Raw genomic sequence first — 22,228 nt, 5'->3', positions numbered from 1 at the left:
GAATAATTACTTTTTGTGCATGTGTTCTTATCTTGGCACATTTTGCATGATGAACAGGAACATCTTCAAGGTTGCTGCTGGAACTCCCAGGCACCTGCAAGATTAGTGGCGCTAGGAGTTGCTGGTCAGGTCATGGAATGTTCCTGCCTTTAAAACACTCAAGACTATTGTCTATTGTCTAAGCAAACGGATGTAAGGGTGATAACTATCACTATAATAATTGAATTTACATTTTATTCTAACATTAACTAGCGCTATAATAATTGTATTTACATTTTATTCTTACAAAGGGGGGTTGCTAATCACTCTACCCGAGTTTTTTACACACTGGTAATGTCACTAAAATGCTAAAGCTATTTACCATTGAGAGACGTCTTAAAGTAACCTCTTTTCTTGAGAAACTTTGGCCTACACAGTCTATACTTCCGGATTGGATTCAGAATCCAACACATATGGCTTTTTAAATTAAAATTAAATTAAATATGGTTAAAAGCAGACATTTTAAAAAGATAAATCGCCGTTTATCAACTAAATAGTTAGCGGCACAAAGCAGAAGTGTTTCTATGCCCTCTTATAAATATATTGTGGCAGTCCATTCATTCATTTTCTACCGCTTATCCTCATGAAGGTTGCGGTGTGCTGGAGCCTATCCCAGCTGTCTTCGGGCAGCTAGCCAATCACAGGGCACATATAGACAAACAACCATTCACACTCACATTCATACCTATGGACAATTTGTGGTGAATGTGATGTGATGTGCAGTGGCTCAGTAGTTTATGCAAATGACTGGCCTTGTTGGTATTGTTGTAGCGACTGTGATTGGTTAAACAGATTGATGCCACTTGTGAGGTACACTTGTCAGCCTTGTCAGGTCTTAGAGGTCCAAGAGGAGAGGATCGCTCAGTGATGCAGGACAAACGAGACAATGTTCTGGTGAGTAATCTAGAACGGCCTAGGACCTGCTGTTATTTCTGTCTCCTCGTCCAATTGTCAAGATTACTTGGGACATATATGGAAAAATGTATGCAGCACGGTGGAGGAGTGGTTAGCATGTTGGCCACAGAATCAGGAGATCGGGAAAACTGGGTTTGAATCTCATGTTCTCCCCGTGCATGCGTAGGTTTTTCCTCCAACATTACAAAAACTTGCATGTTAGGTTAATTGCTGACACTAAATTGTGATTTAGGGTGTACCCAGCTGGGATAGGCTCCGGCGTACCGCCGCAACTCGTAATAAGAGGCCTAGAAAATGGATGGAGGGAGTATTAAGTACTGTACATCATGTTCTGAATTGTTGAGTATGTTGTTTACTGTACTGTATTTGATGCATTATTTACATGGAAACCTCTTGCAGAAAAGGAACATTGGGATTATTTTGTTTGTGCATGTGAATCTCACAGTTGGCCGCTGATTTCCCCATTGCATGCAAATCAGTTCATTTGCCTGCCTAATGGTCTTTATCCGACCAGACTATGACCAGATGACCAGACCAACCTGCAGTCAAATATCCGCTTCCTCAACAGGCCTGCACTCGCACTTCACAACAAATGACTAAACCCAATTTCTCTCCCAGCTTTTATGTCAACTGTGAGCTCATTCATACACGCTTATGAATTCAAGGTCCTCAGAGATGAGTGTTTTAATCAATTTCTATAAGTTTTCATGTAAATAACACTCAGAGAAACTGATCATTTCACATCTATTTCTATAAAATGAAACAAGCAGAGCTACCCCGACTCTCGCTATTCACAAGACATCACTTCATAAAATTACTTTGAAGAAGAGCAAACAAATCTTTCTGAATTGATCAGAAGGATTAAAGTCAGACACTGTTGGCATCCAGTAGACAGTGACTTTTTGCATTTCCAGTTCAAACATAAGACAAGAGTCACTTTGCATAGGAAGCGAGGATGGAAATTCTGCCAACTTTGCATTACCACAAGTGTCTCTAAGAAGCTTTTATGATGTGAAAAGGGGCGGTGAGTCATTATTGCTATTGAGGGATATAATATTGGCATGTTTGCATGTTGGCAGGGGCTGCAGTCACAGACACAATGCCTGCGATGTGGGAACGTACTGGACTGGTCAGAGGAGCACCGGTGTGTAATTGTGTGTGTGTGTGTGTGTGTGTGTGTTGGCTGTCCAAGACAGTTTTTTGTTTTGTTTTCTGGCCGTCAATGACTCAATGAAGTTGCAAAAGACATTTTATTTTTTTGTAGACATTATTGAAACATTTTCAACATTTGGAAAATGATCCAGTGGGTATATCCAACAGTAGATATACTGTACATTTATTGATAAGGACTCATTTCGGACAAGATAATTAAATACATTGGATCCCTTGATATTCCCATTTTTTTCCATTTTTAAGTGAATTTTCACTTATCATGGTTGGGTCTGCAACCAATAAACTGTAATAAATGAGGGCTTGCTGGAGGGATTACTTCACGGAAATCCGTGAAGTAGAATGGAATACTTTTTGTCATGAGAGCCCATCAAATAACACCCCAAAGGCACCTTTTACACTCCTATCACCCAACATAGCAGACATAATAAGTGAAAATATGCCATTGAAGACATAAATAAGACACGCTGTGTGTTTGCTATTAATGTGTTCCCTGGAGGAGTTGAGTGCCGTGGGTTACGGTACACTAGCTCCTGTTTTAGATTATTGTGCCTGTTGTGGGATAATTCAAACCTGCAATAAAAGCCTGTTGTTTTGGCGATTGTGTGTCTCACCAAACATTATTGACACCTAGTGACTAATGTTGAATACCATGGATGATTCACAGTGTCTTTGTCATTTTTATACTTAATAATACTTAATTTAGGCATAAACCACATACAATGTTCTTCAATATGCATAATTAAAAAAAATTCTACCACAAAACAGCATGATTTTTCTATTAATGTTTTCATAAAGCCATGATGTGAAACCGCAAAATTTGAACTGTAGAGTGGCGAGGGACGATTGTATAGCTGTAGTAACACTGCTAGTATGCAACCCGCAAGGCATGCTGGGAAGCCCATGAGCACACTTCCCCAGGAAGTTAACCGGCATGCCTTTGCTGGTCATAAATACTACTATTGTTGTGCGTGACTATTAGTGTGTGACAAATGTCTTGCATTGGCTTTCCTTTCAGCGTCTTCCAGGGCTGTTCATGCTGCTCCACAGTGGATGAAACCACAGAGAACGTAACCACAGACTCGTCCAAGAGAATCAAGCCAAAGGAGAGTCAGTGGCTAACTGGAAAAGTGGGTGACATTGAATTCATTGGTGCCACCAAAACCAAAGGAAAGGTAGGCAAGATAAATATTGAAAACACATACATAGTAATAGTACCTGGAATGATAATATCTGCATACTTTCATTCCAGTTTTTAAGGGTGCAGAGCAACACTGACCCAGCACACATCTTCCAGACGCTAACAGAGGAGTGGGGTCTTGCTGCTCCACACCTAGTAGTTGCACTAGTGGGAGGAGATGAATTGGCTCAGATGAAGCCTTGGCTTCGGGACACTCTCAGAAAAGGTCTTGTGAAAGCGGCACAGAGCACAGGTATGAAAGAAGGAGCCTAAACTAGCTTTAACTTGTGTAGACACACATTTTTCACTAATCAGATTATAAAGGTATTTCATCACTCTTCACATTGACAATACAAGGATAAAAGGAAGACCTACATATAGTATATGGTGAGCTCCAATACAAAATCAAGCTTTGTATTTGCAGGCGTACGGGTATGTATTGATGTATGGTTGTCCCTCGCCAAATCATGGTTTGAATTTTGCAGCTGAATAAATCATGCTGTTTCATGGTTGAATACAGCCTATTAGGAGTCAGAAAATATGTGGATTTAAGCAAATTGCACACAATTTATTGCCCAAATGAATAACTTTCAAGCTTAAAAATTGCAAAATCAATACATAAATGAACTAAAGTACAAAAAATAAGCCAGTGGCGACCAGTCTAGTGTGTACCCCTCCTCTCCCCCAAAGTCAGCTGGGATAGGCTCCAGCATACCCACGCGACACTAGTGAGAATAAGCAGCACAGAAAAAGAATGGATGGACAAATAGAGGACATTATGAAGACAATCCAAATTGTGAATGTAGTACTGTACACTGGTCACTAGAGGTCAATAATTGTTTGGTGAAACAAGCACCAGACTTCAAGCGCTATTGACTTCACTTTTATAATAACAATCAGGATAATAAGGCACGCTGCTGTTATGGCCATTACCAACAACAAGCTAAAACACAATTATGAACCCTCATCATCACTTCCTGTCTACCAGGAAATGTGCCATTAGGGGATCAGAATGGCCGTACTTCCTATTGTCCGAAATCCTATTGAAATTTACTTATCACAGTTACTACAACCGTTTGTCTGTATGTGCCCTGTGATTGGCTGGCGATCAGTCCAGGGTGTGCCCCGCCTCTTGCCCGGAGGCGGCTGGGATGGGCTCCAGCACCCCCCGCGACCCTCGTGAGGAAAAAGCGGTAGAAAATGAATGAATGAGTTACTACAACCTCACTTTTTCCCAGTCATGGAATGTGAACAAACAAATTGACCCTGGCCCCCCATCAGAGGAGGGAAAAGTTATGTGGACCTCACTGGAAAACATTCACATTAATGGACTAAGAAAAGAATCATTAGTTACAGCCCTAGATGCCACACAATAGACAAATAAAGCTAATTTGGGCATGCAAATGTGGGTACATCCTTATTTTCCAGGGGCGTGGATTTTGACTAATGGTCTTCGATTTGGCATCACCAAGCACGTGGGCCAGGCTGTACGAGATCACTCTTTGGCTAGCACGTCTGCAAAAGTTCGTGTAGTGGCCATTGGCATCGCACCATGGAACATGATCCACAACAGAGAGGCATTACTCAGTGACAAGGTGTCCGTCAACGCTACAATAAAACTCTTCTCATTTAAAGCCGAGAGCAATGTCTACAATGACTAACATGCTGTGTTGTGTCATCTGTATTGTATTGCTCTCCTTAAGTTGGGTGAGCCAGCAGTGTACAAGCCACAGGACTTACCCCATGGGTCGGTTTATTCCCTGGACAACAACCACTCTCACTTTGTACTGGTGGAGGAGGATCCAAGCAGGCCTGGAGCTACCAGTGAAATGAGAGTGAAGCTGCTCAAACACATCTCTCTTCAGCGCACAGGCTATGGAGGTAAAGCTGGAGGTGGGGGGTGGGTGGGGAGGACGCTTATCCGGGTATCAGCTCTCAGCTCAGCTCTCTCTTCACCACGATGGTCCTGTACAGCAACACAATGTTCCATCCAAGACCCTGAGTGAAGGGCCAGGTACCTAATGCACTGCCTGCCAAATTATGTTGTAGTGTGGAATATTAGAAAAGGCTTGCTCAAGTGATGTTACTCAGACAGGGACCATCATCAGAACCAGTATGGTTCCGGTATGAGAAAAACACACCAGTTTACTCTTTTACGATGGCCTTATCTCAAATGTAGTGTAGCTTGCCATTATACTGCTGTGTTCGAGGTGCTTCATTGATCATTTAAACCCAATAGTATTCACCACTGGCTCTATTTTCTGTTATAGCCAATTACTGTGGGAGTTTCCTGTGTATGAGGTTGATCACATTAATCTTCTGCGGTTCTGAGCCACCACGGGGAATTTGTGCATCACAAGGTTTGCAGTCAGCTGCAACAGCTGCAGCTGAGTGCAAGTACTCCTTGCTACTTTTTTTAACATGTTGGCTGCTACTGCAATAAGAGCCTGGAATCGACTGCTCATATCAGATATTGAAGATATCCAATAGCCGATAGCCAATATCAATCATCATCTAGCTCGAAGTAGGTGTGTCAGTGTTGCCAGGTCTTGCAAGAGAACCGTCATCATTTCAATGTGCATATATGCTGTTTTGAAGGTACCGGAAGTTTTGAGATCCCTGTCCTATGTCTGCTGGTCCATGGAGAACCTCGGATCCTGAAGGTTGCCTTAGTTAATTGACATTTCTGAAACGTAACTCTGAACAATGATTGCTGGCCACTTTAGTGTGCCCATTCTGTCTCTGAACCGTGGCTAAGGAGCTGAGAATTAGGTTTTGGTTCTGCCCCTCATGAAGCTAGACTGAGAAACACATTATTTGTTTCTCTTCTTGCAGCGTAATCTCTTTGGCCAGAAAATGCCACCAAGTTATTTGCATAAATACAGACGTCAATGAGAAGATTATGTAGAATAAAGCCAGCAATGTTCTCTGTAATTGTCTGTATAGGTTTTTAGCCAATTTAGCCCTTTTGTTTTTTTAATGAAGAGTTTGTAAGTTTGACACCAGCAATCTGTCCTTTCCTGCAGCGTATGTGTAAAGGCATTGGCAATTCGACGCCGTGGCTGATTTTAGCAGGCTCAGGAGGTGTGGCTGACATCCTTGTCACACTCATCAACAAGGGCTGCTGGGATAAAGACAGTGTTCACGGGCTGCTGCTGGACACCTTTCCGAATGCCTACCACAGCACGGACATCAGAAACTGGGTCAAGCTGGTGAGGGTGATGTGTACAGCATGGAGGCGGGCATACAGTCATGCATGTCACAAGGCTTGATCGGTGCCAACTAAATAGGGCACACCGGGAAAGGGAGCAGCTAAAATGGGATTCCTTCTATCAAAATTTCTATGTGATGGCCTAATTATGGGAAGATAAACATATCCTATTTTGGAGGAAGGGGTGTGAAAACAGATGACAAATATCCCTTCTTTGGAGGTACTATAAGAGCTGTAGCAGAGGTTGTGTAAATGGTGAATTGCAAACTGGTGGAATAGAAGTGTGAATGTTTTCCCGACACTTGCTTCTTCCGCCCTTTTGTGTTGAGAGCAATATCGCTGTCTGACAAGTATTTAAGAAGTCACACCAGACACTGGCATTGATATTGTCATGCATCTAATTGTGCACTTCTGGGATCACAGCAATCAAACCACAGACAGTTGAGGCGATATGCTGCCGACTAACGGCGTTCGCTCCACTGTTGATATTCTGCAGGATGCCATGTAGCTAAATAAAAATGTATTCTATAATACAGTACTGTGTGTCATCCACCAGATCCAAAAGATACTGGACCATGGGCATCTCCTCACTGTCCATGACCCTGAACAAGAAAGCTCTGAGTTGGACACAGTCATCCTCAAAGCTCTTGTCAAAGGTAGAGCAATTCTTTTGTTAAATACTCTCCAGAAACATGACATTTTGGACAGCTGCACTATGACTTGACACTTCAATGGATATAGAAGCTTGAAATGTGAGCCATTTGCAGGTTATGACACAGTTGACATTTTGCGCGTGTGTGTGTGTGTGTGTGTCAGCTTGTAAGAGCCAAAGTCAGGAAGCCCAAGACTTTCTTGACGAATTGAAGCTGGCTGTAGCCTGGAACCGTGTGGACATTGCCAAGAGTGACATCTTCAATGGGGATGTTGAGTGGAAGGTGAGATGTACGTGGTTATTCGTTCTGCCCAATTGAACCTGTCTTGTATTTGATATCAGTATGCATAGACTATTTGGGTCACGGCAATAATGACAATGAATCAGCCACGGCAGTATGGCAGTCTGATCAACATTACGTCCACCCTGTGGTCTTGAAACAGCTCCTTTCTCCTGCAAAAGTCAGTTTGGTGTCAGGTATCTTACGCTATAAGTAATCGTACTACCAGGCACAACATGCCATAACGTCACCATGTTCTTGCTCCCCTTGAAAGCAACCCCAAATGACGCACATTCTGCCTTTTAAAGCAATTACAGTTTAAATACACACAATAGTTACCTTTCTGTTACATTTTAAATGAAATGTTTCCTGCTCATACCTGTTGTGGAGACCAGGGATGGACAAAATGTTCTTGGTTAAAATATATATACAAATATTTGATCGCAATTAATTGCATTTTGTCCATAGTTGCATTTTGCAGTTTGTCCAACTCCGAATTAATCGCATTTAATCGCACAGAAAAATACGCTGATCGATATCAGCCAATATCAAAAGGATGGTACTATGATGCTTCAAAAGGCCAATCAGCTCCGCCCCCGCTGGAGCATTCAGAACAAGCATGTCTGCCGTGTGCGGGACGTCTTTTGAGAGTGATATACCCTAAGTTCTATACCCTACAATACGTACCTCTTGAAACGGGCATTGTGCGCACCGATATCACATTGTCTCTCCTCCCCCGGCATAGAAGAGGTTCATTCAGGTTTTCAATTAATAATGTGAAAAGTGGCTGGATAATAAATGTGAGTTGTGAATACCAGCATGTTGTTATGGCTTTGTTTGGCTTGGAAAGCTATGAAAGTAAATGTGACAAAAATGAGGAGTAGCTCTGCTCTATATATAGCTCTATATATATATATATATATATATATATATATATATATATATATCAGACAAAGTTGCTAATGATGATTAATTATTCATTCATTTTCTACCGTTTATCCTCACGAGGGTCGTGGGGGTGGTGGAGCCTATCACAGCTGTCTTCGGGTGAGAGGCAGGGTACACCCTGGACTGGTGGCCAGCCAATCACAGGGCACATATAGACAAACAACCATTCACACTCACATTCATACCTATGGACAATTTGGAGTCGCCAATTAAGCTAGCATGTTTTTGGAATGTGGGAGGAAACCGGAGGTTTCTCAGGTCTCCTAGCTGTGAGTTGATATATATATATATATATATGTATATATATATATGTATATATATATATTATATATATATATATATATATATATATATATATATATATATATATATATATATATATATAAAACTAATTAATCATGATTAATCACCATTAGCAACTATGTCTGAAATATACCCATTGTTACTGTATTTAATGAATGGAGAGACAAATGAAGATATATATTTAGATGCATTAAGAGCTCCAAATGAACTGAATATGGCAATCAAGCTAGAATACACCACATAAGTCTAACAAGTCTAACACTAGTCTCTTAAGCAGTTGGGATAGGCTCCAGCATGCCCGCGACCCTTGTGAGGTTAAGCGGTATAGAAAATGGATGGATGGATAGTCTCTTTAGTAGTAGTACAACATTTGAATCACACTTTAAATCACGTTATTGTGAGCAATGAGGGGTTGTGTTCACAGACATCACATCGGACAAAGTGGACAAGTGAACAACATTACAAACCTTCAGCATATCAGTATGTGGAAAGAAATTATGGAACGGATTGAGGAAAGACCTCCTCCAATGCACTATTGCCGGTGACAGTTTCAATGTTAAAGGTTTCAAAAAAAGAATTTGCAAATGTCCAGCAGGCAGGATGAAAATGTTTAAGAGAGTGTAGTTTGCCTGTGTATGTCGACCCACACTGGGAAACTGGGAAAGTCTTTTGCCTTGAAGTCACACATCAAAGATGGGAATTAGGCAAATGAAACCAGTATCACTGCAACGTGAGTCACCCAATCATGGTGTCTGCAGGCATGCAACCTCCAAGAAGTGATGATGGATGCACTGATCAATGACAAACCAGACTTTGTACGTCTTTTTGTCGACAACGGTGTTAACCTGGGAGAGTTCCTCACCTACGGACGTCTACAAGAGCTTTACTGGTCGGTGTCGGAGAAGAGTCTCCTCCATAACTTGCTCCTTAAAAAATATGAGGAGAAACAACGTCTGCTTGGCACTGCAAGGACACCAGGGCCTCCTGGGCACTACCCTACTGAGCAAGGGGAGCGAAAACCACGTTTCACACTTTATGAGGTCGCCAAAGTGCTCAAGGACTTTCTCCATGACTCCTGCAAAGGTTTTTACCAAAAGATTCCCACAGTGAGTAACACACTACAATACCACCGCTTACAGATTCAGTAAATCCATCCCTGAAAGGCAAACCTCTCAATAGTATTTTGACACAAGATTTAAGTGAATTAAGAATTGAACAAAATGTTTCTCTGTTATGTTATATCCTCAAGACCCTGGATTATTTTTGTGTGACAGGAAAAGCAAGCAAAGGGTCGACTGTTCCACAGCCAGAAGAATCTGGCTGAACTGGAAGAGCGATGCCAACATCCTTGGAGAGATCTTTTCCTCTGGGCCGTCCTTCAGAACCGACAGCAGATGGCTAACTACTTTTGGGCCATGGTCAGTCTTGTCCATTTATTTCCATCACAATATTGTGGCTCAATCAGCAGCATACATTTGTCTGGCAGCAGTATGCTAATTTCACGGATAAAGTGTTCTAGTCGTGACCTGGTGGTTAGCATGTTGACCACACAAAACATAAAACATGCATGATAAGTTAATTGGACACTCTAATTTGTCCATATATGTGAGGGTGCGACCTGCCGTGGCCCTAATGAGAACACGCAGTCTAGAAAATGGATGGATGGATGGAAGTGTTCTGGCACATGTAGTGTATTTGATGGGGGTCACTGGTGCGTGTCACAACCTGACACAATAAAAGTAGACACCGGAAGAAACCTGCATTTTTATCAAGGGCTGAGATGAACTCCAGAGCGTTCATCTGTAAGAACGAGGCTTGATGCTGCTAATGAGAAACAGGGGTAAAGCTTTTACGAATAGTTTCAGTGACATCAATCAATTCCATCTACTTTGTAAGCTTTGAGTCTGTTACTGGCCTTCCCTGGACCGAGCACACCAATTACTGCAATCCCTCAAGTAGTCACCCTGGTGCGCTCTTTCGCTGCATGTTTTTAAATTAGCAGGAGGTATGGTAATTTCATTCAAAGGGTGCATCAAGCCCTTACCACTAATGCTTGTATCAGCCACACACTGGCTGAAGTTTGACTGTTTGAAGTATCTCTCATGTTGTAAGCCTCACTATATAGTAATTATCTTTGTTTCATGCAAATACTGTATCTCCTATTGTACATGCATAATGTGGGCCGAAGACTCATATCATACTGATTATGCATCCATACATAAAATGTAATACGCTGAAAAATGTAATGGACACTGTACAATTTCATTCAAACTTCCATTCGGGCAATAAGATTATTACTGATAATAATATACAGGAGTACCTTGGTTGTCTTTATTAATTCATCCCAAAAGGTCAGACGAACGATACAAATTTTTCCCATATGAAATCATGTAAATCCAATGAATCTGTTCCCAACACCCAAAAATATTAAGAAAAATACATTTTTATGAAGAAGCTTCCCATCAACACTGATACGGTGCAGGGCACACAGACTAGTTTGTTAGGTGTGATATTGTGCCATCAGAGCAAATATTTAGGCAAAAATTTTAATTGAAAACCAAATTGTATGAAAACTGGGGACATTAAAAAACTGAACGTATGTTCAAAATGCAATCAAAATGATTCAAGCACATTGTAAAGTACAGTAATCCCATGTGTTTCATGATTAATTGATTCCAGATAAGTGAATTTCCACAAGTAGCATTCCTTATTTATAAATGGAATATTTTCCTTTCCTTATAAAATGTATAATGTGTTAATTGTACAACCTTTGAACTATCAATTTAGTCTACATTGCCTTTTAACACATTTTGTAGCAGTAGATTAAAAAATGCAGCTTTTAGACTATTTCTCTTTTGGTCATGACAGAATATAATATACACACCTCAGTGTGTTCCTGTTGAGGATGCTCTAATACGGAAATGACAGCACCAATTCTATTGTCAACTAAAGGTCAGGTTGCACCTGTGAGATACTTCATTCCATTCCATCTTTCTAAGACAAACATCCCAAGATGCTCTTGGTTTATCTCCTCTCAGCTCAGTGGCATTTTCTTGATCCTGCTAATCACCAGAAAATTGAGAGGAGCGTGTAAAAACAGAAACTTTATTAGGGAGGTAAATGAAATTTCCAATAATGTCCAAATGAACAACAGAAAGGACTCATTTAAGTTTCATTCGCTATATTAAGGTTTATTTTTAGCTCACTTGTTACTCTTTTTTATCATTAATGCAGGACAGATAAGGAATCAATAACACATTACAAATACTTTAATTTATGCTGTTCTTTTCTATTCGGGCCCTTGCACTGCCACCTCACTGCTATCCCAGGTCCTAACACCAGTTAGGACTACATGAGCAATATAGTCTTGTCATTATCGTGTTGTTCAGTAGCATGCAATACATCCATCCTAGAAAATAGAAAATACACATCTGTCCATGCAGTCATACACAATGTCAGACACATCACGCATCGCAAATGACATGTTCAAGGACCACGGAAAAAACTGTCCGCAACACCCAAAGATGACACTCTCAAAATTAAACACGCACTCAGAACAACTTCATACTGTTACCTTTGTTCTGCACTGTACTACTGTCTGGGACTGTTCACATGAGGCGTTCGAGTGCATTACGTAAATCTCAGTGTTCGGCGCTAATGTAGTCAAGCCTTTTTTCTTCACGTACCCCCATGGCAATCTGTGTACCCCGCTTTGGGAAACTATGAAATAAGCCATTAAGACCACCAACTTGTGAACGTAGATTCTACATAGGTCGATAGGTGTCAGTAATTGTTCAATGAGACCACCAACAAAGCAGCAGACGTGAACAACCGGCTTGTATTGAGGATTCAAATGATCTCAGGCACAATAACAATAACACAAAAATAATCATAACAATAACACATTGCCATTCACGTTTTCATTCCTCATTCCTCAGCCGAACCCAGCTGACTTGGTGCGAGAGGCTGGATAGCCAGGCCAGGCAATCATAGCACTTCCATATTTCAACAAGAATAGAATGCTTCCATGTGCCAGGAATAAATTCATAAAGTCCCGGACGAAGAATCACGGCATTATGTGCAACAATTCAAATGTAAAGAAGTCGACACCAGGTGGCCTGTAGACCTCAGGCCACGCAACCATATTTCTCTAAATCCCAGTTAACAGATAGATATGAACATGTGGAGTCAAGTCAAATGAATTGTGATGTATGATAAGATTGTAAACTTGATACCCTGGATTCATGTTTCTTTTATCCCTACAGGGCCCAGAGGCGGTGGCAGCGGCGCTGGCGGGGTGTAAAATTCTAAAGGAGATGGCACGACTTGAATCTGAGGCCGAGTCTGCACGTAGCATGAAGGAGGCCAAGTATGAGCAGTTTGCCCTTGGTGAGTACATCATCAGTGCTATAAAGGATGGAAGCAGAAGGGAAAAAACAGGTGAACCTATGCAAAAGATGCAGATGCATTTATTTTACTGTCTTCAAAATAATAAAGTGGATATTGTTCAAGTGCAGCTTATATCATGACAGATGTCTTTGGAGAGTGCTACTCCAACAGTGAGGACAGGGCATATGCATTATTAGTAAGGAGAACGCAGTGCTGGAGCAAATCTACAGTCCTCAACCTGGCAACTGAAGCTGATGCCAAGTCCTTTTTTGCACATGATGGAGTGCAGGTAAAAAATCCTCACATGAGGGTTTTTTTTTCTCTTGTAACTGTATTTGAATTACATGCATTACTTATTATCATACAACTCCAGTGTAGCTTGGTTGATCATTTTCTTTTTGTTATTGTTGTTACCTGCATGTATTATTCAAATGACATTTAACCTTGTCTGGCAAAGTCATTGAGAACAAATTAGTGTTTGCTGTCAGAAGGAAGTTTTTTATATATTTTACTGTGATCCATCAAAATGGGTAACTGACAGCATTAATCTAGTTAATATTTTATGTTTGGACATAATATTGATACAAAATGTCACCAGGTGCTCAATTAAGGCATTTTGCTGCATTAGCACAGCTATGAAGAAGGTAGTGGTCCACACACCATGTGGTATTATTTGATTAATGGGCAAAATCACCATATTAACTAGGTTAAAATACTTTCATGGGCACTGCAAGCAGACTGCCAGGCAGACATTTTGAAGGCTTACTCGAGCCTGCCCTCTTGTGGGGTAACCTACTCATGGCTGATTTAAACGCAATTTTGGATGGGAAATTATCACACAAAAAATTAAATCTGCCAATGATTAAAAATTGGAAAAAGATCAACCTCGGTTTACAAATGAATTAATCATGATTAATCTACTAATCTACTATGTCTGAAATATGCACATGTTAGCAGAAGGATAAGTGAGAGGGCCCAATTAAATTCATTTTTAATTACTCAATTAATTGCTTCCAGAAGTGACCCGGTAAGTGATTCCTTATTTATAGATTTAATACTTTCATTTATGGCCATTTATCAACTAAATAGTTAGCGGCACAAACCAGAAGTGTTTCTATGCCCTCTTATAAATATATCCCAGCTGTCTTCGGGCAGCTAGCCAATCACAGGGCACATATAGACAATCAACCATTCACACTCACATTCATACCTATGGACAGTTTGGATTCGCCAATTAACCTAGCATGTTTTTGGAATGTGGGAGGAAGCCGGAGTACCCGGAGAAAACCCACGCATGCACGGGGAGAACATGCAAACTCCACACAGAGATGCCCAAGGGGGGAAACGAACCCTGGTCTTTTAGCAGTGTGGCCTGCGTGCTAGCCACTCTTAATAAAGCATTTTTAGACATAAATAAGAGTCATACGCCTGTGTGTACGCCTGCTAAATGCGTTGCCTAAGGGAGCAGAGTGAGTGGCAGACAGGAAGTGATGTCAGGGTTCAGAGTTGAGTTTCATCTTGGTGAGTTACAGCCGCAAAATCGTTTTTTATTAGAATTTTTATTAGGGGTTATTCTGCCTGTGCGATCAACTTCAATCGTATGCCTCACTGAATATTACAGTAATATTACTGACACCTCGTGACTACATTTTATTCCCAGCGTCTTTAAATGCACCTTATATTTGTATTTTAGTTCATGTAGTTTTTGCTTGAAAATGCTTGATTTAGGCAAATAAAAATGTACTGTATGTTGTTTTACACCAAAAAATAACAATTAATTGCTTAATTACATATTTTTAAATTAGTTTTACTTACTTTCTCAACTGCTTCAGGCTCTCCTCACAAAGATTTGGTGGGGAGCAATGACAACAGACACAGCCATCTCCAAACTTGTCGTGTCTTTCTTCTGTCCACCTTTAATCTGGACTCATCTTATAAAGTTCTGGTGAGACCCTTTTGATTTTTTGTCTTTTTTGCATTTTTGTCTGTTGAATGATTTTTTTTTTTTATGTTGTGTGTGTTCTTCAGTGATGAGGAGCTAGATCATCGTAACAACGAAGAACAGTTTATGGAGGTGGACAGTTTGGACACGGAGAAGGTTCTACTGTTAACAGATGAAGATGACCCTCTGTGAGTTTGCAACAATACTCAAATGAACCCAAAGTACTGTCACTTTGATTAAGACTTCTCGTTAAATACGCTGCAACACCACTCGGTATGGTTCAATGCACCACTGCAAACTACAACCACAAAAAAAATGAATCTATTTTTCCCAAGGGACTCTCCACCAGGAGGCCCGGCAGATCAGAGCTGTGCAGCAGTGTGGTGGCGTTTCTTACTTCGCCGCTGGCGTCGTTTCTGGAGTGCTCCTGTCACAGTGTTCCTCGGTAATGTCATCATGTACTTCGCCTTTTTGTTCCTCTTCACCTACGTGCTCCTGCTGGACTTTCGCCCACCACCTCCTCTCGGCCCTGGAGCCCCAGAGATAATGCTCTACTTCTGGGTTTTCACCTTGGTGCTGGAAGAACTTCGACAGGTGACTTTAGTTCACACATATACAGAATATGTATATAAGATCCTTTAATTCACAACAAAATGAATTTGAAGCATACCGCATGGAAATTGGAACTCAATTTGAAGTCATCCTCTTTCTCTATCACAGTGTGACACTAATTAAATCTTTTCCTGAGCTGAAGTTCTAAATTAGGTTCAGTCTCAGTCAAATGCAAAAGATATTTATATTTTTAAAATATATGTTGTTTGTGGAATACTTTCAGCAACCCATCACATTTTAGCAACACGTGCATCCAATCATCCATCCATTTTCTATACCACTTACCCAACCGTAGTGGAAGTGGTATTCCTTATTTATAAATGTAATAATTTCATAGTTAAAGTATATACAACCTGTTTACAGCTTTCTAAAAATGTTTTTTAAAGTATTAATTAATTAATTAATTAATACATTATTAGAGCCCAATATAGTAGGCATAATAAGACAAAATAAGATAGCATGGCTACAAGGGGGCCGAGTGGTTAGCGTCTCTGTGTGGAGTTTGCATGTACTCCGGTTTCCTCCCACATTCCAAAAACATGCTAGGTTAATTGGTGACTCCAAATTGTCCATAGGTATGAATGTGAGTGTGAATGGTTGTTTGTCTATATGTGCCCTGTGATTGGCTGGCCACCAGTCCAGGGTGTACTCTGCCTCTCCCCCGAGGACAGCTGGGATAGGCTCCAGGACCCCCCGTGAATGAATGAATATGTTAGCATTGGGAGAGTTTCCTGTTGTTCTTCTTCTTTTACTTCCTGTTCTGTGGCTATCGTCATCAACCACCAATCATCAATGTAACATTAGCGACACCTATTGACCTGTACAAAATAGTACATATCATCAGCATCCTCTGAATGCCATGAGAGCACGCACACGCCGCTCAAACATATACTATGAAATGTCGTACTATACTATAGGCACAGTACTTCATGATAATGAAGTGACACTTTTTGTCGGCTTTATTAGTAAAACACCCCAAGTGTATAGTGTATATGAAAGCTTGGACTTTTTCACTTTAGAATGTGTTCTAAATTAGAATTAGAATCAGGCATCCCTATCCAAGAATGCAATGAGAGGGTCAGGTTAGAAAATCACAATGTATTTATGGTACTCTGTAAAATACTGTACTTGTCCCCCGTATGTCTTTATTTTTGTATAACAAATGACTGTTACCACTGCAAGTTCAGTTCAGTCTATAGTCAGCAGATAGCGCACTATTTTTGCTTAGCACCTAGGCTCACTGGGCACTCAAACCCCTCCACGATTCATTGTAATCCTGCTAATTGTGTTCATTCTTATATTTACTATGGTAAAAGCATTTCCATGAAAAACTTCATGGCAACAACGTTAGTGGTGGCCTTGAAGATTCTCCATTGTATAAAATTGTATTTACATGACAATACGTGTACCGACTTCTATATTTTATATGGTATCATTCAATATTTTATCCAATTTAAATAACAAAAAACAAAACAAATGTGTCATATTGCAGAGCTTCTTCTCAGATGAAGAGATGAACATCTTGAAGAAGTTCAAGATCTACGTGGAGGACAACTGGAACAAGTGTGACATGGTTGCCATCTCACTCTTTGTCGTTGGTGTTTCCTGCAGGTACACACAGACGTACACTGTTGACTAAAATCCCCTGCAGTGTCTTTGCGGCTTGAATGAAAAACATACATTTTGCTTGTCTGGATGGCAGAATGATTGAGGGAACCTACGAGGCAGGAAGGACAGTTCTGGCTATAGACTTCATGGTGTTCACACTGCGGCTGATACACATCTTTGCCATTCATAAGCAACTTGGGCCAAAGATCATCATCGTGGAGAGAATGGTGTCCAAATCTCAAATCTTGTAACAATGAAACTGTATACTACATTTAAACTCACCAGGAAGTAATTGATATGCGGAAACTGTCTATTTTTCACCCACGGCTCATTACAACTATTGGATCTCATTGCGTTTTGCTGTAACTAATGATTTGGCTTTGCTCTTCCTTTCCAGATGAAGGATGTCTTCTTTTTCCTCTTTTTCCTGAGTGTGTGGCTTATCGCATATGGAGTGGCCACACAGGCGCTTCTGCATCCAAATGACCCGCGGATTGACTGGGTGTTTCGCAGAGCCTTGTATCGACCCTACCTGCACATTTTTGGCCAGATTCCCCTGGAGGAAATAGACGGTGAATAGTGTTACCTAAGAGCACTAAGAGTTTTACGAGATCTAGAGTCATGGGATCTTGCAAGATTAGAATGGAACGAGATTTCAATTTGCAAATAGCACACAATATCGACTTGGAGAGTCGTTGGAGAGTTTTCTGGTATTTTGGGACTTAAAAGTGAAAGCAGACATTGTTGTGCATTTTGTGTTCTCACTGAGCAGTGGAGGGTGCTGCTGAGATGCCTGCCCAGCCTGAACGCAGTCATGCACAGTCGCCATCCGGGGCTTTACGCGTGTGGGCAACGCCCTGTTTTACTGGCGTCTAGAATGGAAATGTTTCTTATTCATTCATTCATTTTCTACCGCTTTTTCCTCACGAGGGTCGCGGGGGGTGCTGGAGCCTATCCCAGCTGTCTTCGAGAGGCGGGGTACACCCTGGACTGATCGCCAGCCAACCACAGGGCACATATAGACAAACAACCATTCACACTCACATTCATACCTATGGACAATTTGGAGTCACCAATTAACCTAGCATGTTTTTGGAATGTGGGAGGAAACCGGAGTACCCGGAGAAAACCCACGCGTGCACGGGGAGAACATGCAAACTCCACACAGAGATGCCCGAGGATGGAATTGAACCCTGGTCTCCTAGCTGTGAGGTCTGCGCACTAACCACTAGACCGCCGTGCCGCCGAAATGTTTCTTAATCTTTGATAAATTACTACTCATTCAGACTCCGTCACTTACCTGTCCATGTGTAAATTAAATTAAACAAGTAGTCCTCACTGCAAGATAAAAGATGGTAGGCTCTTGGCAAGATAAAATATTAAAATTTGTTAATTTTGATGGCCAATTATTTGTAGTTCTAAACATAATTAAGGTGTTTTTACTCACTTTTTTCCACAAAGTTGTGCTTTTTTCCTACACCATCTGTTACATCATATGCAAATGATATGCAAATTTGCCGATTACATAATCTCACGACTTCTAGTGAAAGATGACGGAAAGTATTGCATTATTATGATATACTATTTATTTATTACCATTATATATTATCATAACAGCGATGTATTTGGTCTCAAAAAATTGAGACAACAGTATCGTTTAGCATCAATTGGTGGGACAATAATCACAATAAATTGTGTATGGTCTTGTCTTGTGAGTTCGGTGTCTCGTAACACCCCTATTTAGCACCCATGTCACATCTAAGGTGTTATTGTATTCATCTATGCAGCAGGCGCTGCCCTAAATTCAGTCATCTGCAATAAAGCCCATTTGTTTGTGTGATAATGCAGCTGCACGGATGCCTGAAATGAACTGCACCAATGACTCAGAGGAGATTATCATGGGCCGACAGCCACCATGTCCTAATGTTTATGCCAACTGGCTGGTGATCCTGCTTCTGGTCATCTTTCTTCTCGTCACCAATGTCCTGCTGCTCAACCTGCTCATTGCCATGTTTAGGTTAGAAGTTCACAAGCTGCAAGATTTATGTATTTATGGAAATCTGCTCAATTGCAGGCATGTTTAATGCTTCTAAAATATGCTGTCTATTTTTGTTTTGCGGCGTGTAGCTACACATTCCAAGTTGTACAAGGCAACACTGATATTTTCTGGAAGTTCCAGAGATATAACCTGATTGTGGAGTACCACAGTCGTCCAGCACTGGCTCCACCATTCATTATCATCAGCCACCTCTCTCAGCTCCTCCTCAGCCTTGTTAAGCAACCCGAGTCCAAGCAGGAGCATCTTGGTGAGATGATTGATAATAACACTCAACCTATCAATATTCATCCCCATGTGGACATGTTGGATTTTATTGTATGTTACACTAGAGCGGGAGCTGCCGGCTGGATTGGACCAGCGGCTGATAACATGGGAGACCGTACAGAAAGAAAACTACCTGGCAAAGCTCGAGCGCCAACATTGGGACAGCAGCGAGGAGCGACTCAAGAGCACATCCTCAAAGTAGTTTTTCCTTCTGTCACTTTAATTACATAACTCGTGTAATCACTTTCCTATAAGGCAGGTGTGGAGAAACTTTTTCCACCAAGGGCTGCATACAAAGGTTGTGGGGTGCAACATTCATTCTACCACTTATCCTCACTAGGGTATGCTGGAGCCTATTCCAGCCTGTGCTGGTCGCTAGCCAATCATAGGGCACATATAGACAAACAACCATTCACACTCACATTCATACCTATGGACAATTTGGAGTCGTCAATTAACCTAGCACGTTTTTTGGAATGTAGGAGGAAACCGGAGTAAAAAACCCACACACCCACAACTCCACACAGAGATGCCTGCGGGGGGGGGGGGGGGGGGGGGGGGGGGCTCAGGTCATATTGAGTATTTTGGAAAATGTCAACTTTTGATAATCTCACAGCAAAACGTGAAAACTGACCTGTATTGCTTGATGGTATATCATGCAACAAAATATTGTTTCATTAAACGCTACGTGAATGCTAAATTAAGTTATAATGAACCATGTGTATTATTTTACGTTTATTTACTGTTCAGGGTTCAAAGCTTGCTGAGGATCATCGGTGGGGTGAAGGACCAGGAGAAACGACTGGCATCCATGGAGGCTCAAGTATGCCCAAAGGATCCTTTTTTAAAAATGTGTATCTCATATAGACGGCTGTAAGAGAGTACTGTAATACCATACATACAGTGGATTTGTATCTGTAGGTCAGATACTGCGGTGAGGTGTTGTCCTGGATGGCAGAATGCTTTGCTCTCAGCACACTGAAATGTGGGAAAGAGGCTCCAACTGCTCCAAGTAAGTGGTTAATGGTAAATGGCTAATATCACCATACTCTAATGTTACCTAATGGGCCACAAAATGGTCGTGTTTTTGGCAGGCTGGAAGGCAAGCAATGATGCCCCTCAAAATCCACCCAAGAAAAAAGACAAATAAGCAAATGTTGTTACACTGACCATTAGTACATAGCTGTAATAAGGGAAAATAGTTAAACGGGAGGGCGACAGCAAAGAGGAGCAAAAACTGAATTAGTATGTATAGTATGAATTAGTAAGGAGGGAAATTCAGATTGATCATACTATTTTTAGACATTCTTAAGAATAATACGGGCAATTGAAAATGATGTTTGTTTTGAAGTTTTTTTTTTAATCAGTAAAGAAGATTTGAGATTATGACATTTTATGTCATAGATGACAACGCTGGTTTTGTGGGGGAAAAAAATTAATAAATTGTATAAAAACCTTGATGCCAGCTTGGTTTTAATATTTAACTCCAGCCTATGTACTCTGATCATGTTTTAAATGAGAATAATACATGGACGTAACTCGTTTTAGTTTAGCCTAGTAGGAAGCTTTGCATGCCACACTGATCAGTCATCTTTATTTAATTTCAGCAGTTACAAGAGCAACTTTTCACATTTCAATGATCAGTCTTTTTGAAAGTTTCATTGTAAAAAACAAAAAAAACATACCAATTGAAATAATTATCATAGTTGACAGTTATTGAAGACATAAAATTTTAGAATTAACTCATTTTATTTTTAAACAAAACAACCCTTTAGCATGCCCTTCCATTGTCTGGCAACCAGTCCAGGGTGTACCCTGCCTCTCACCGGAAGACAGCTGGGATAGGCTCCAGCACCCCCGCGACTTTGTGAGGATGAGCGGTAGCAAATGAATGAATTAATGAACAGTATAGCATTTCAGTCAGCAAAAACGAGTCATAATTAGTAGGCAAAATAAACCACAGACCATACTAACATGATTGTCACTCCACTCCAAAGCTTGTGTTCAGAAGTCGGCTTGTGCTGATAATGAAAAAAGGTATGTCAAAAAAAGTCCAGTTACATTGTCGTAACAGTCAGTCTATAGGCAGACAAATGCAACAACAGGGCTCCTATGCACTTTCAAAATTCTAAACTTCTTCCAATCAGTAAATAGATGTGTAGAATTAGAGCTGCAGCAATTAATCAATGTTTAATCGATGGTCAACCTTTATTTGTCAGCCTCTCAAATGTGAATAATTTTAATTTCCTTAGTCCATGAAAGCAGACCCATTATATTTGTGTTGTAGGTTAAACAAGATGTTCATCCACACATGAGCTTTGACTTTGGAAAACAGTGATTAAAATTTTTGCTTTGTTTGGTTCGTATTGATGTGGTCCATCTGGGGCCTAACTGGGAACTCAACAGTTGCAGCCCTAGTGTCATATAAACAAATTATGGTCTGAACGGTTAATAATATATATATATATACACACGTATATATATGGACATAAGGACATACATAACATAAATAATATATAAAATATTACCAGATAATTTCCAGGAGATTATAGCTAGGAAACATCTAAGCTTCCTTAGCAATTGTCTGACAAAAACTGATCCATCTTTTTTTTTCCCCTTTAGTTATTCATAATTGTATCTTTTACAACACAAGAAC

At 40.7% G+C, this 22,228-nt stretch overlaps 1 protein-coding gene across 2 annotated transcripts; it reads left to right on the top strand.

Moving 5' to 3' along the window:
- The first annotated feature begins 843 nt into the window (after positions 1-843).
- Positions 844-20,994, top strand: trpm5 (transient receptor potential cation channel, subfamily M, member 5). 2 transcript variants are annotated; one of them, XM_078795819.1, is made up of 27 exons: positions 844-933; positions 2,034-2,098; positions 3,143-3,299; positions 3,377-3,557; positions 4,733-4,899; positions 5,008-5,185; positions 5,903-5,967; positions 6,331-6,516; positions 7,072-7,171; positions 7,332-7,450; positions 9,457-9,804; positions 9,973-10,116; positions 12,964-13,087; positions 13,231-13,376; positions 14,920-15,032; positions 15,116-15,217; positions 15,365-15,474; positions 15,613-15,623; positions 17,134-17,252; positions 17,344-17,476; positions 17,647-17,821; positions 19,098-19,266; positions 19,377-19,555; positions 19,638-19,770; positions 20,323-20,395; positions 20,494-20,584; positions 20,667-20,994. In XM_078795819.1, the coding sequence occupies exons 1-27, from the start codon at positions 907-909 to the stop codon at positions 20,720-20,722; spliced, it is 3,471 nt and encodes a 1,156-aa protein (XP_078651945.1). In that variant the 5' UTR covers positions 844-906; the 3' UTR covers positions 20,723-20,994. The 2 variants fall into 2 exon arrangements, with proteins under 2 accessions (XP_078651945.1, XP_057944966.2); XM_058088983.2 differs by having other exon boundaries at positions 15,365-15,623.
- Positions 20,995-22,228: the final 1,234 nt, after the last annotated feature.

The sequence above is a fragment of the Doryrhamphus excisus genome, linkage group LG13, assembly GCF_037039965.1.
Source record: "Doryrhamphus excisus strain RoL-2023G ecotype Guam linkage group LG13, RoL_Dexc_Guam_v1.1, whole genome shotgun sequence".
Lineage (NCBI taxonomy): Eukaryota > Metazoa > Chordata > Actinopteri > Syngnathiformes > Syngnathidae > Doryrhamphus > Doryrhamphus excisus.
The sequence above is the reverse complement of the archived record's forward strand: the minus strand, read 5'-3'. Positions and strand labels throughout refer to the sequence as shown.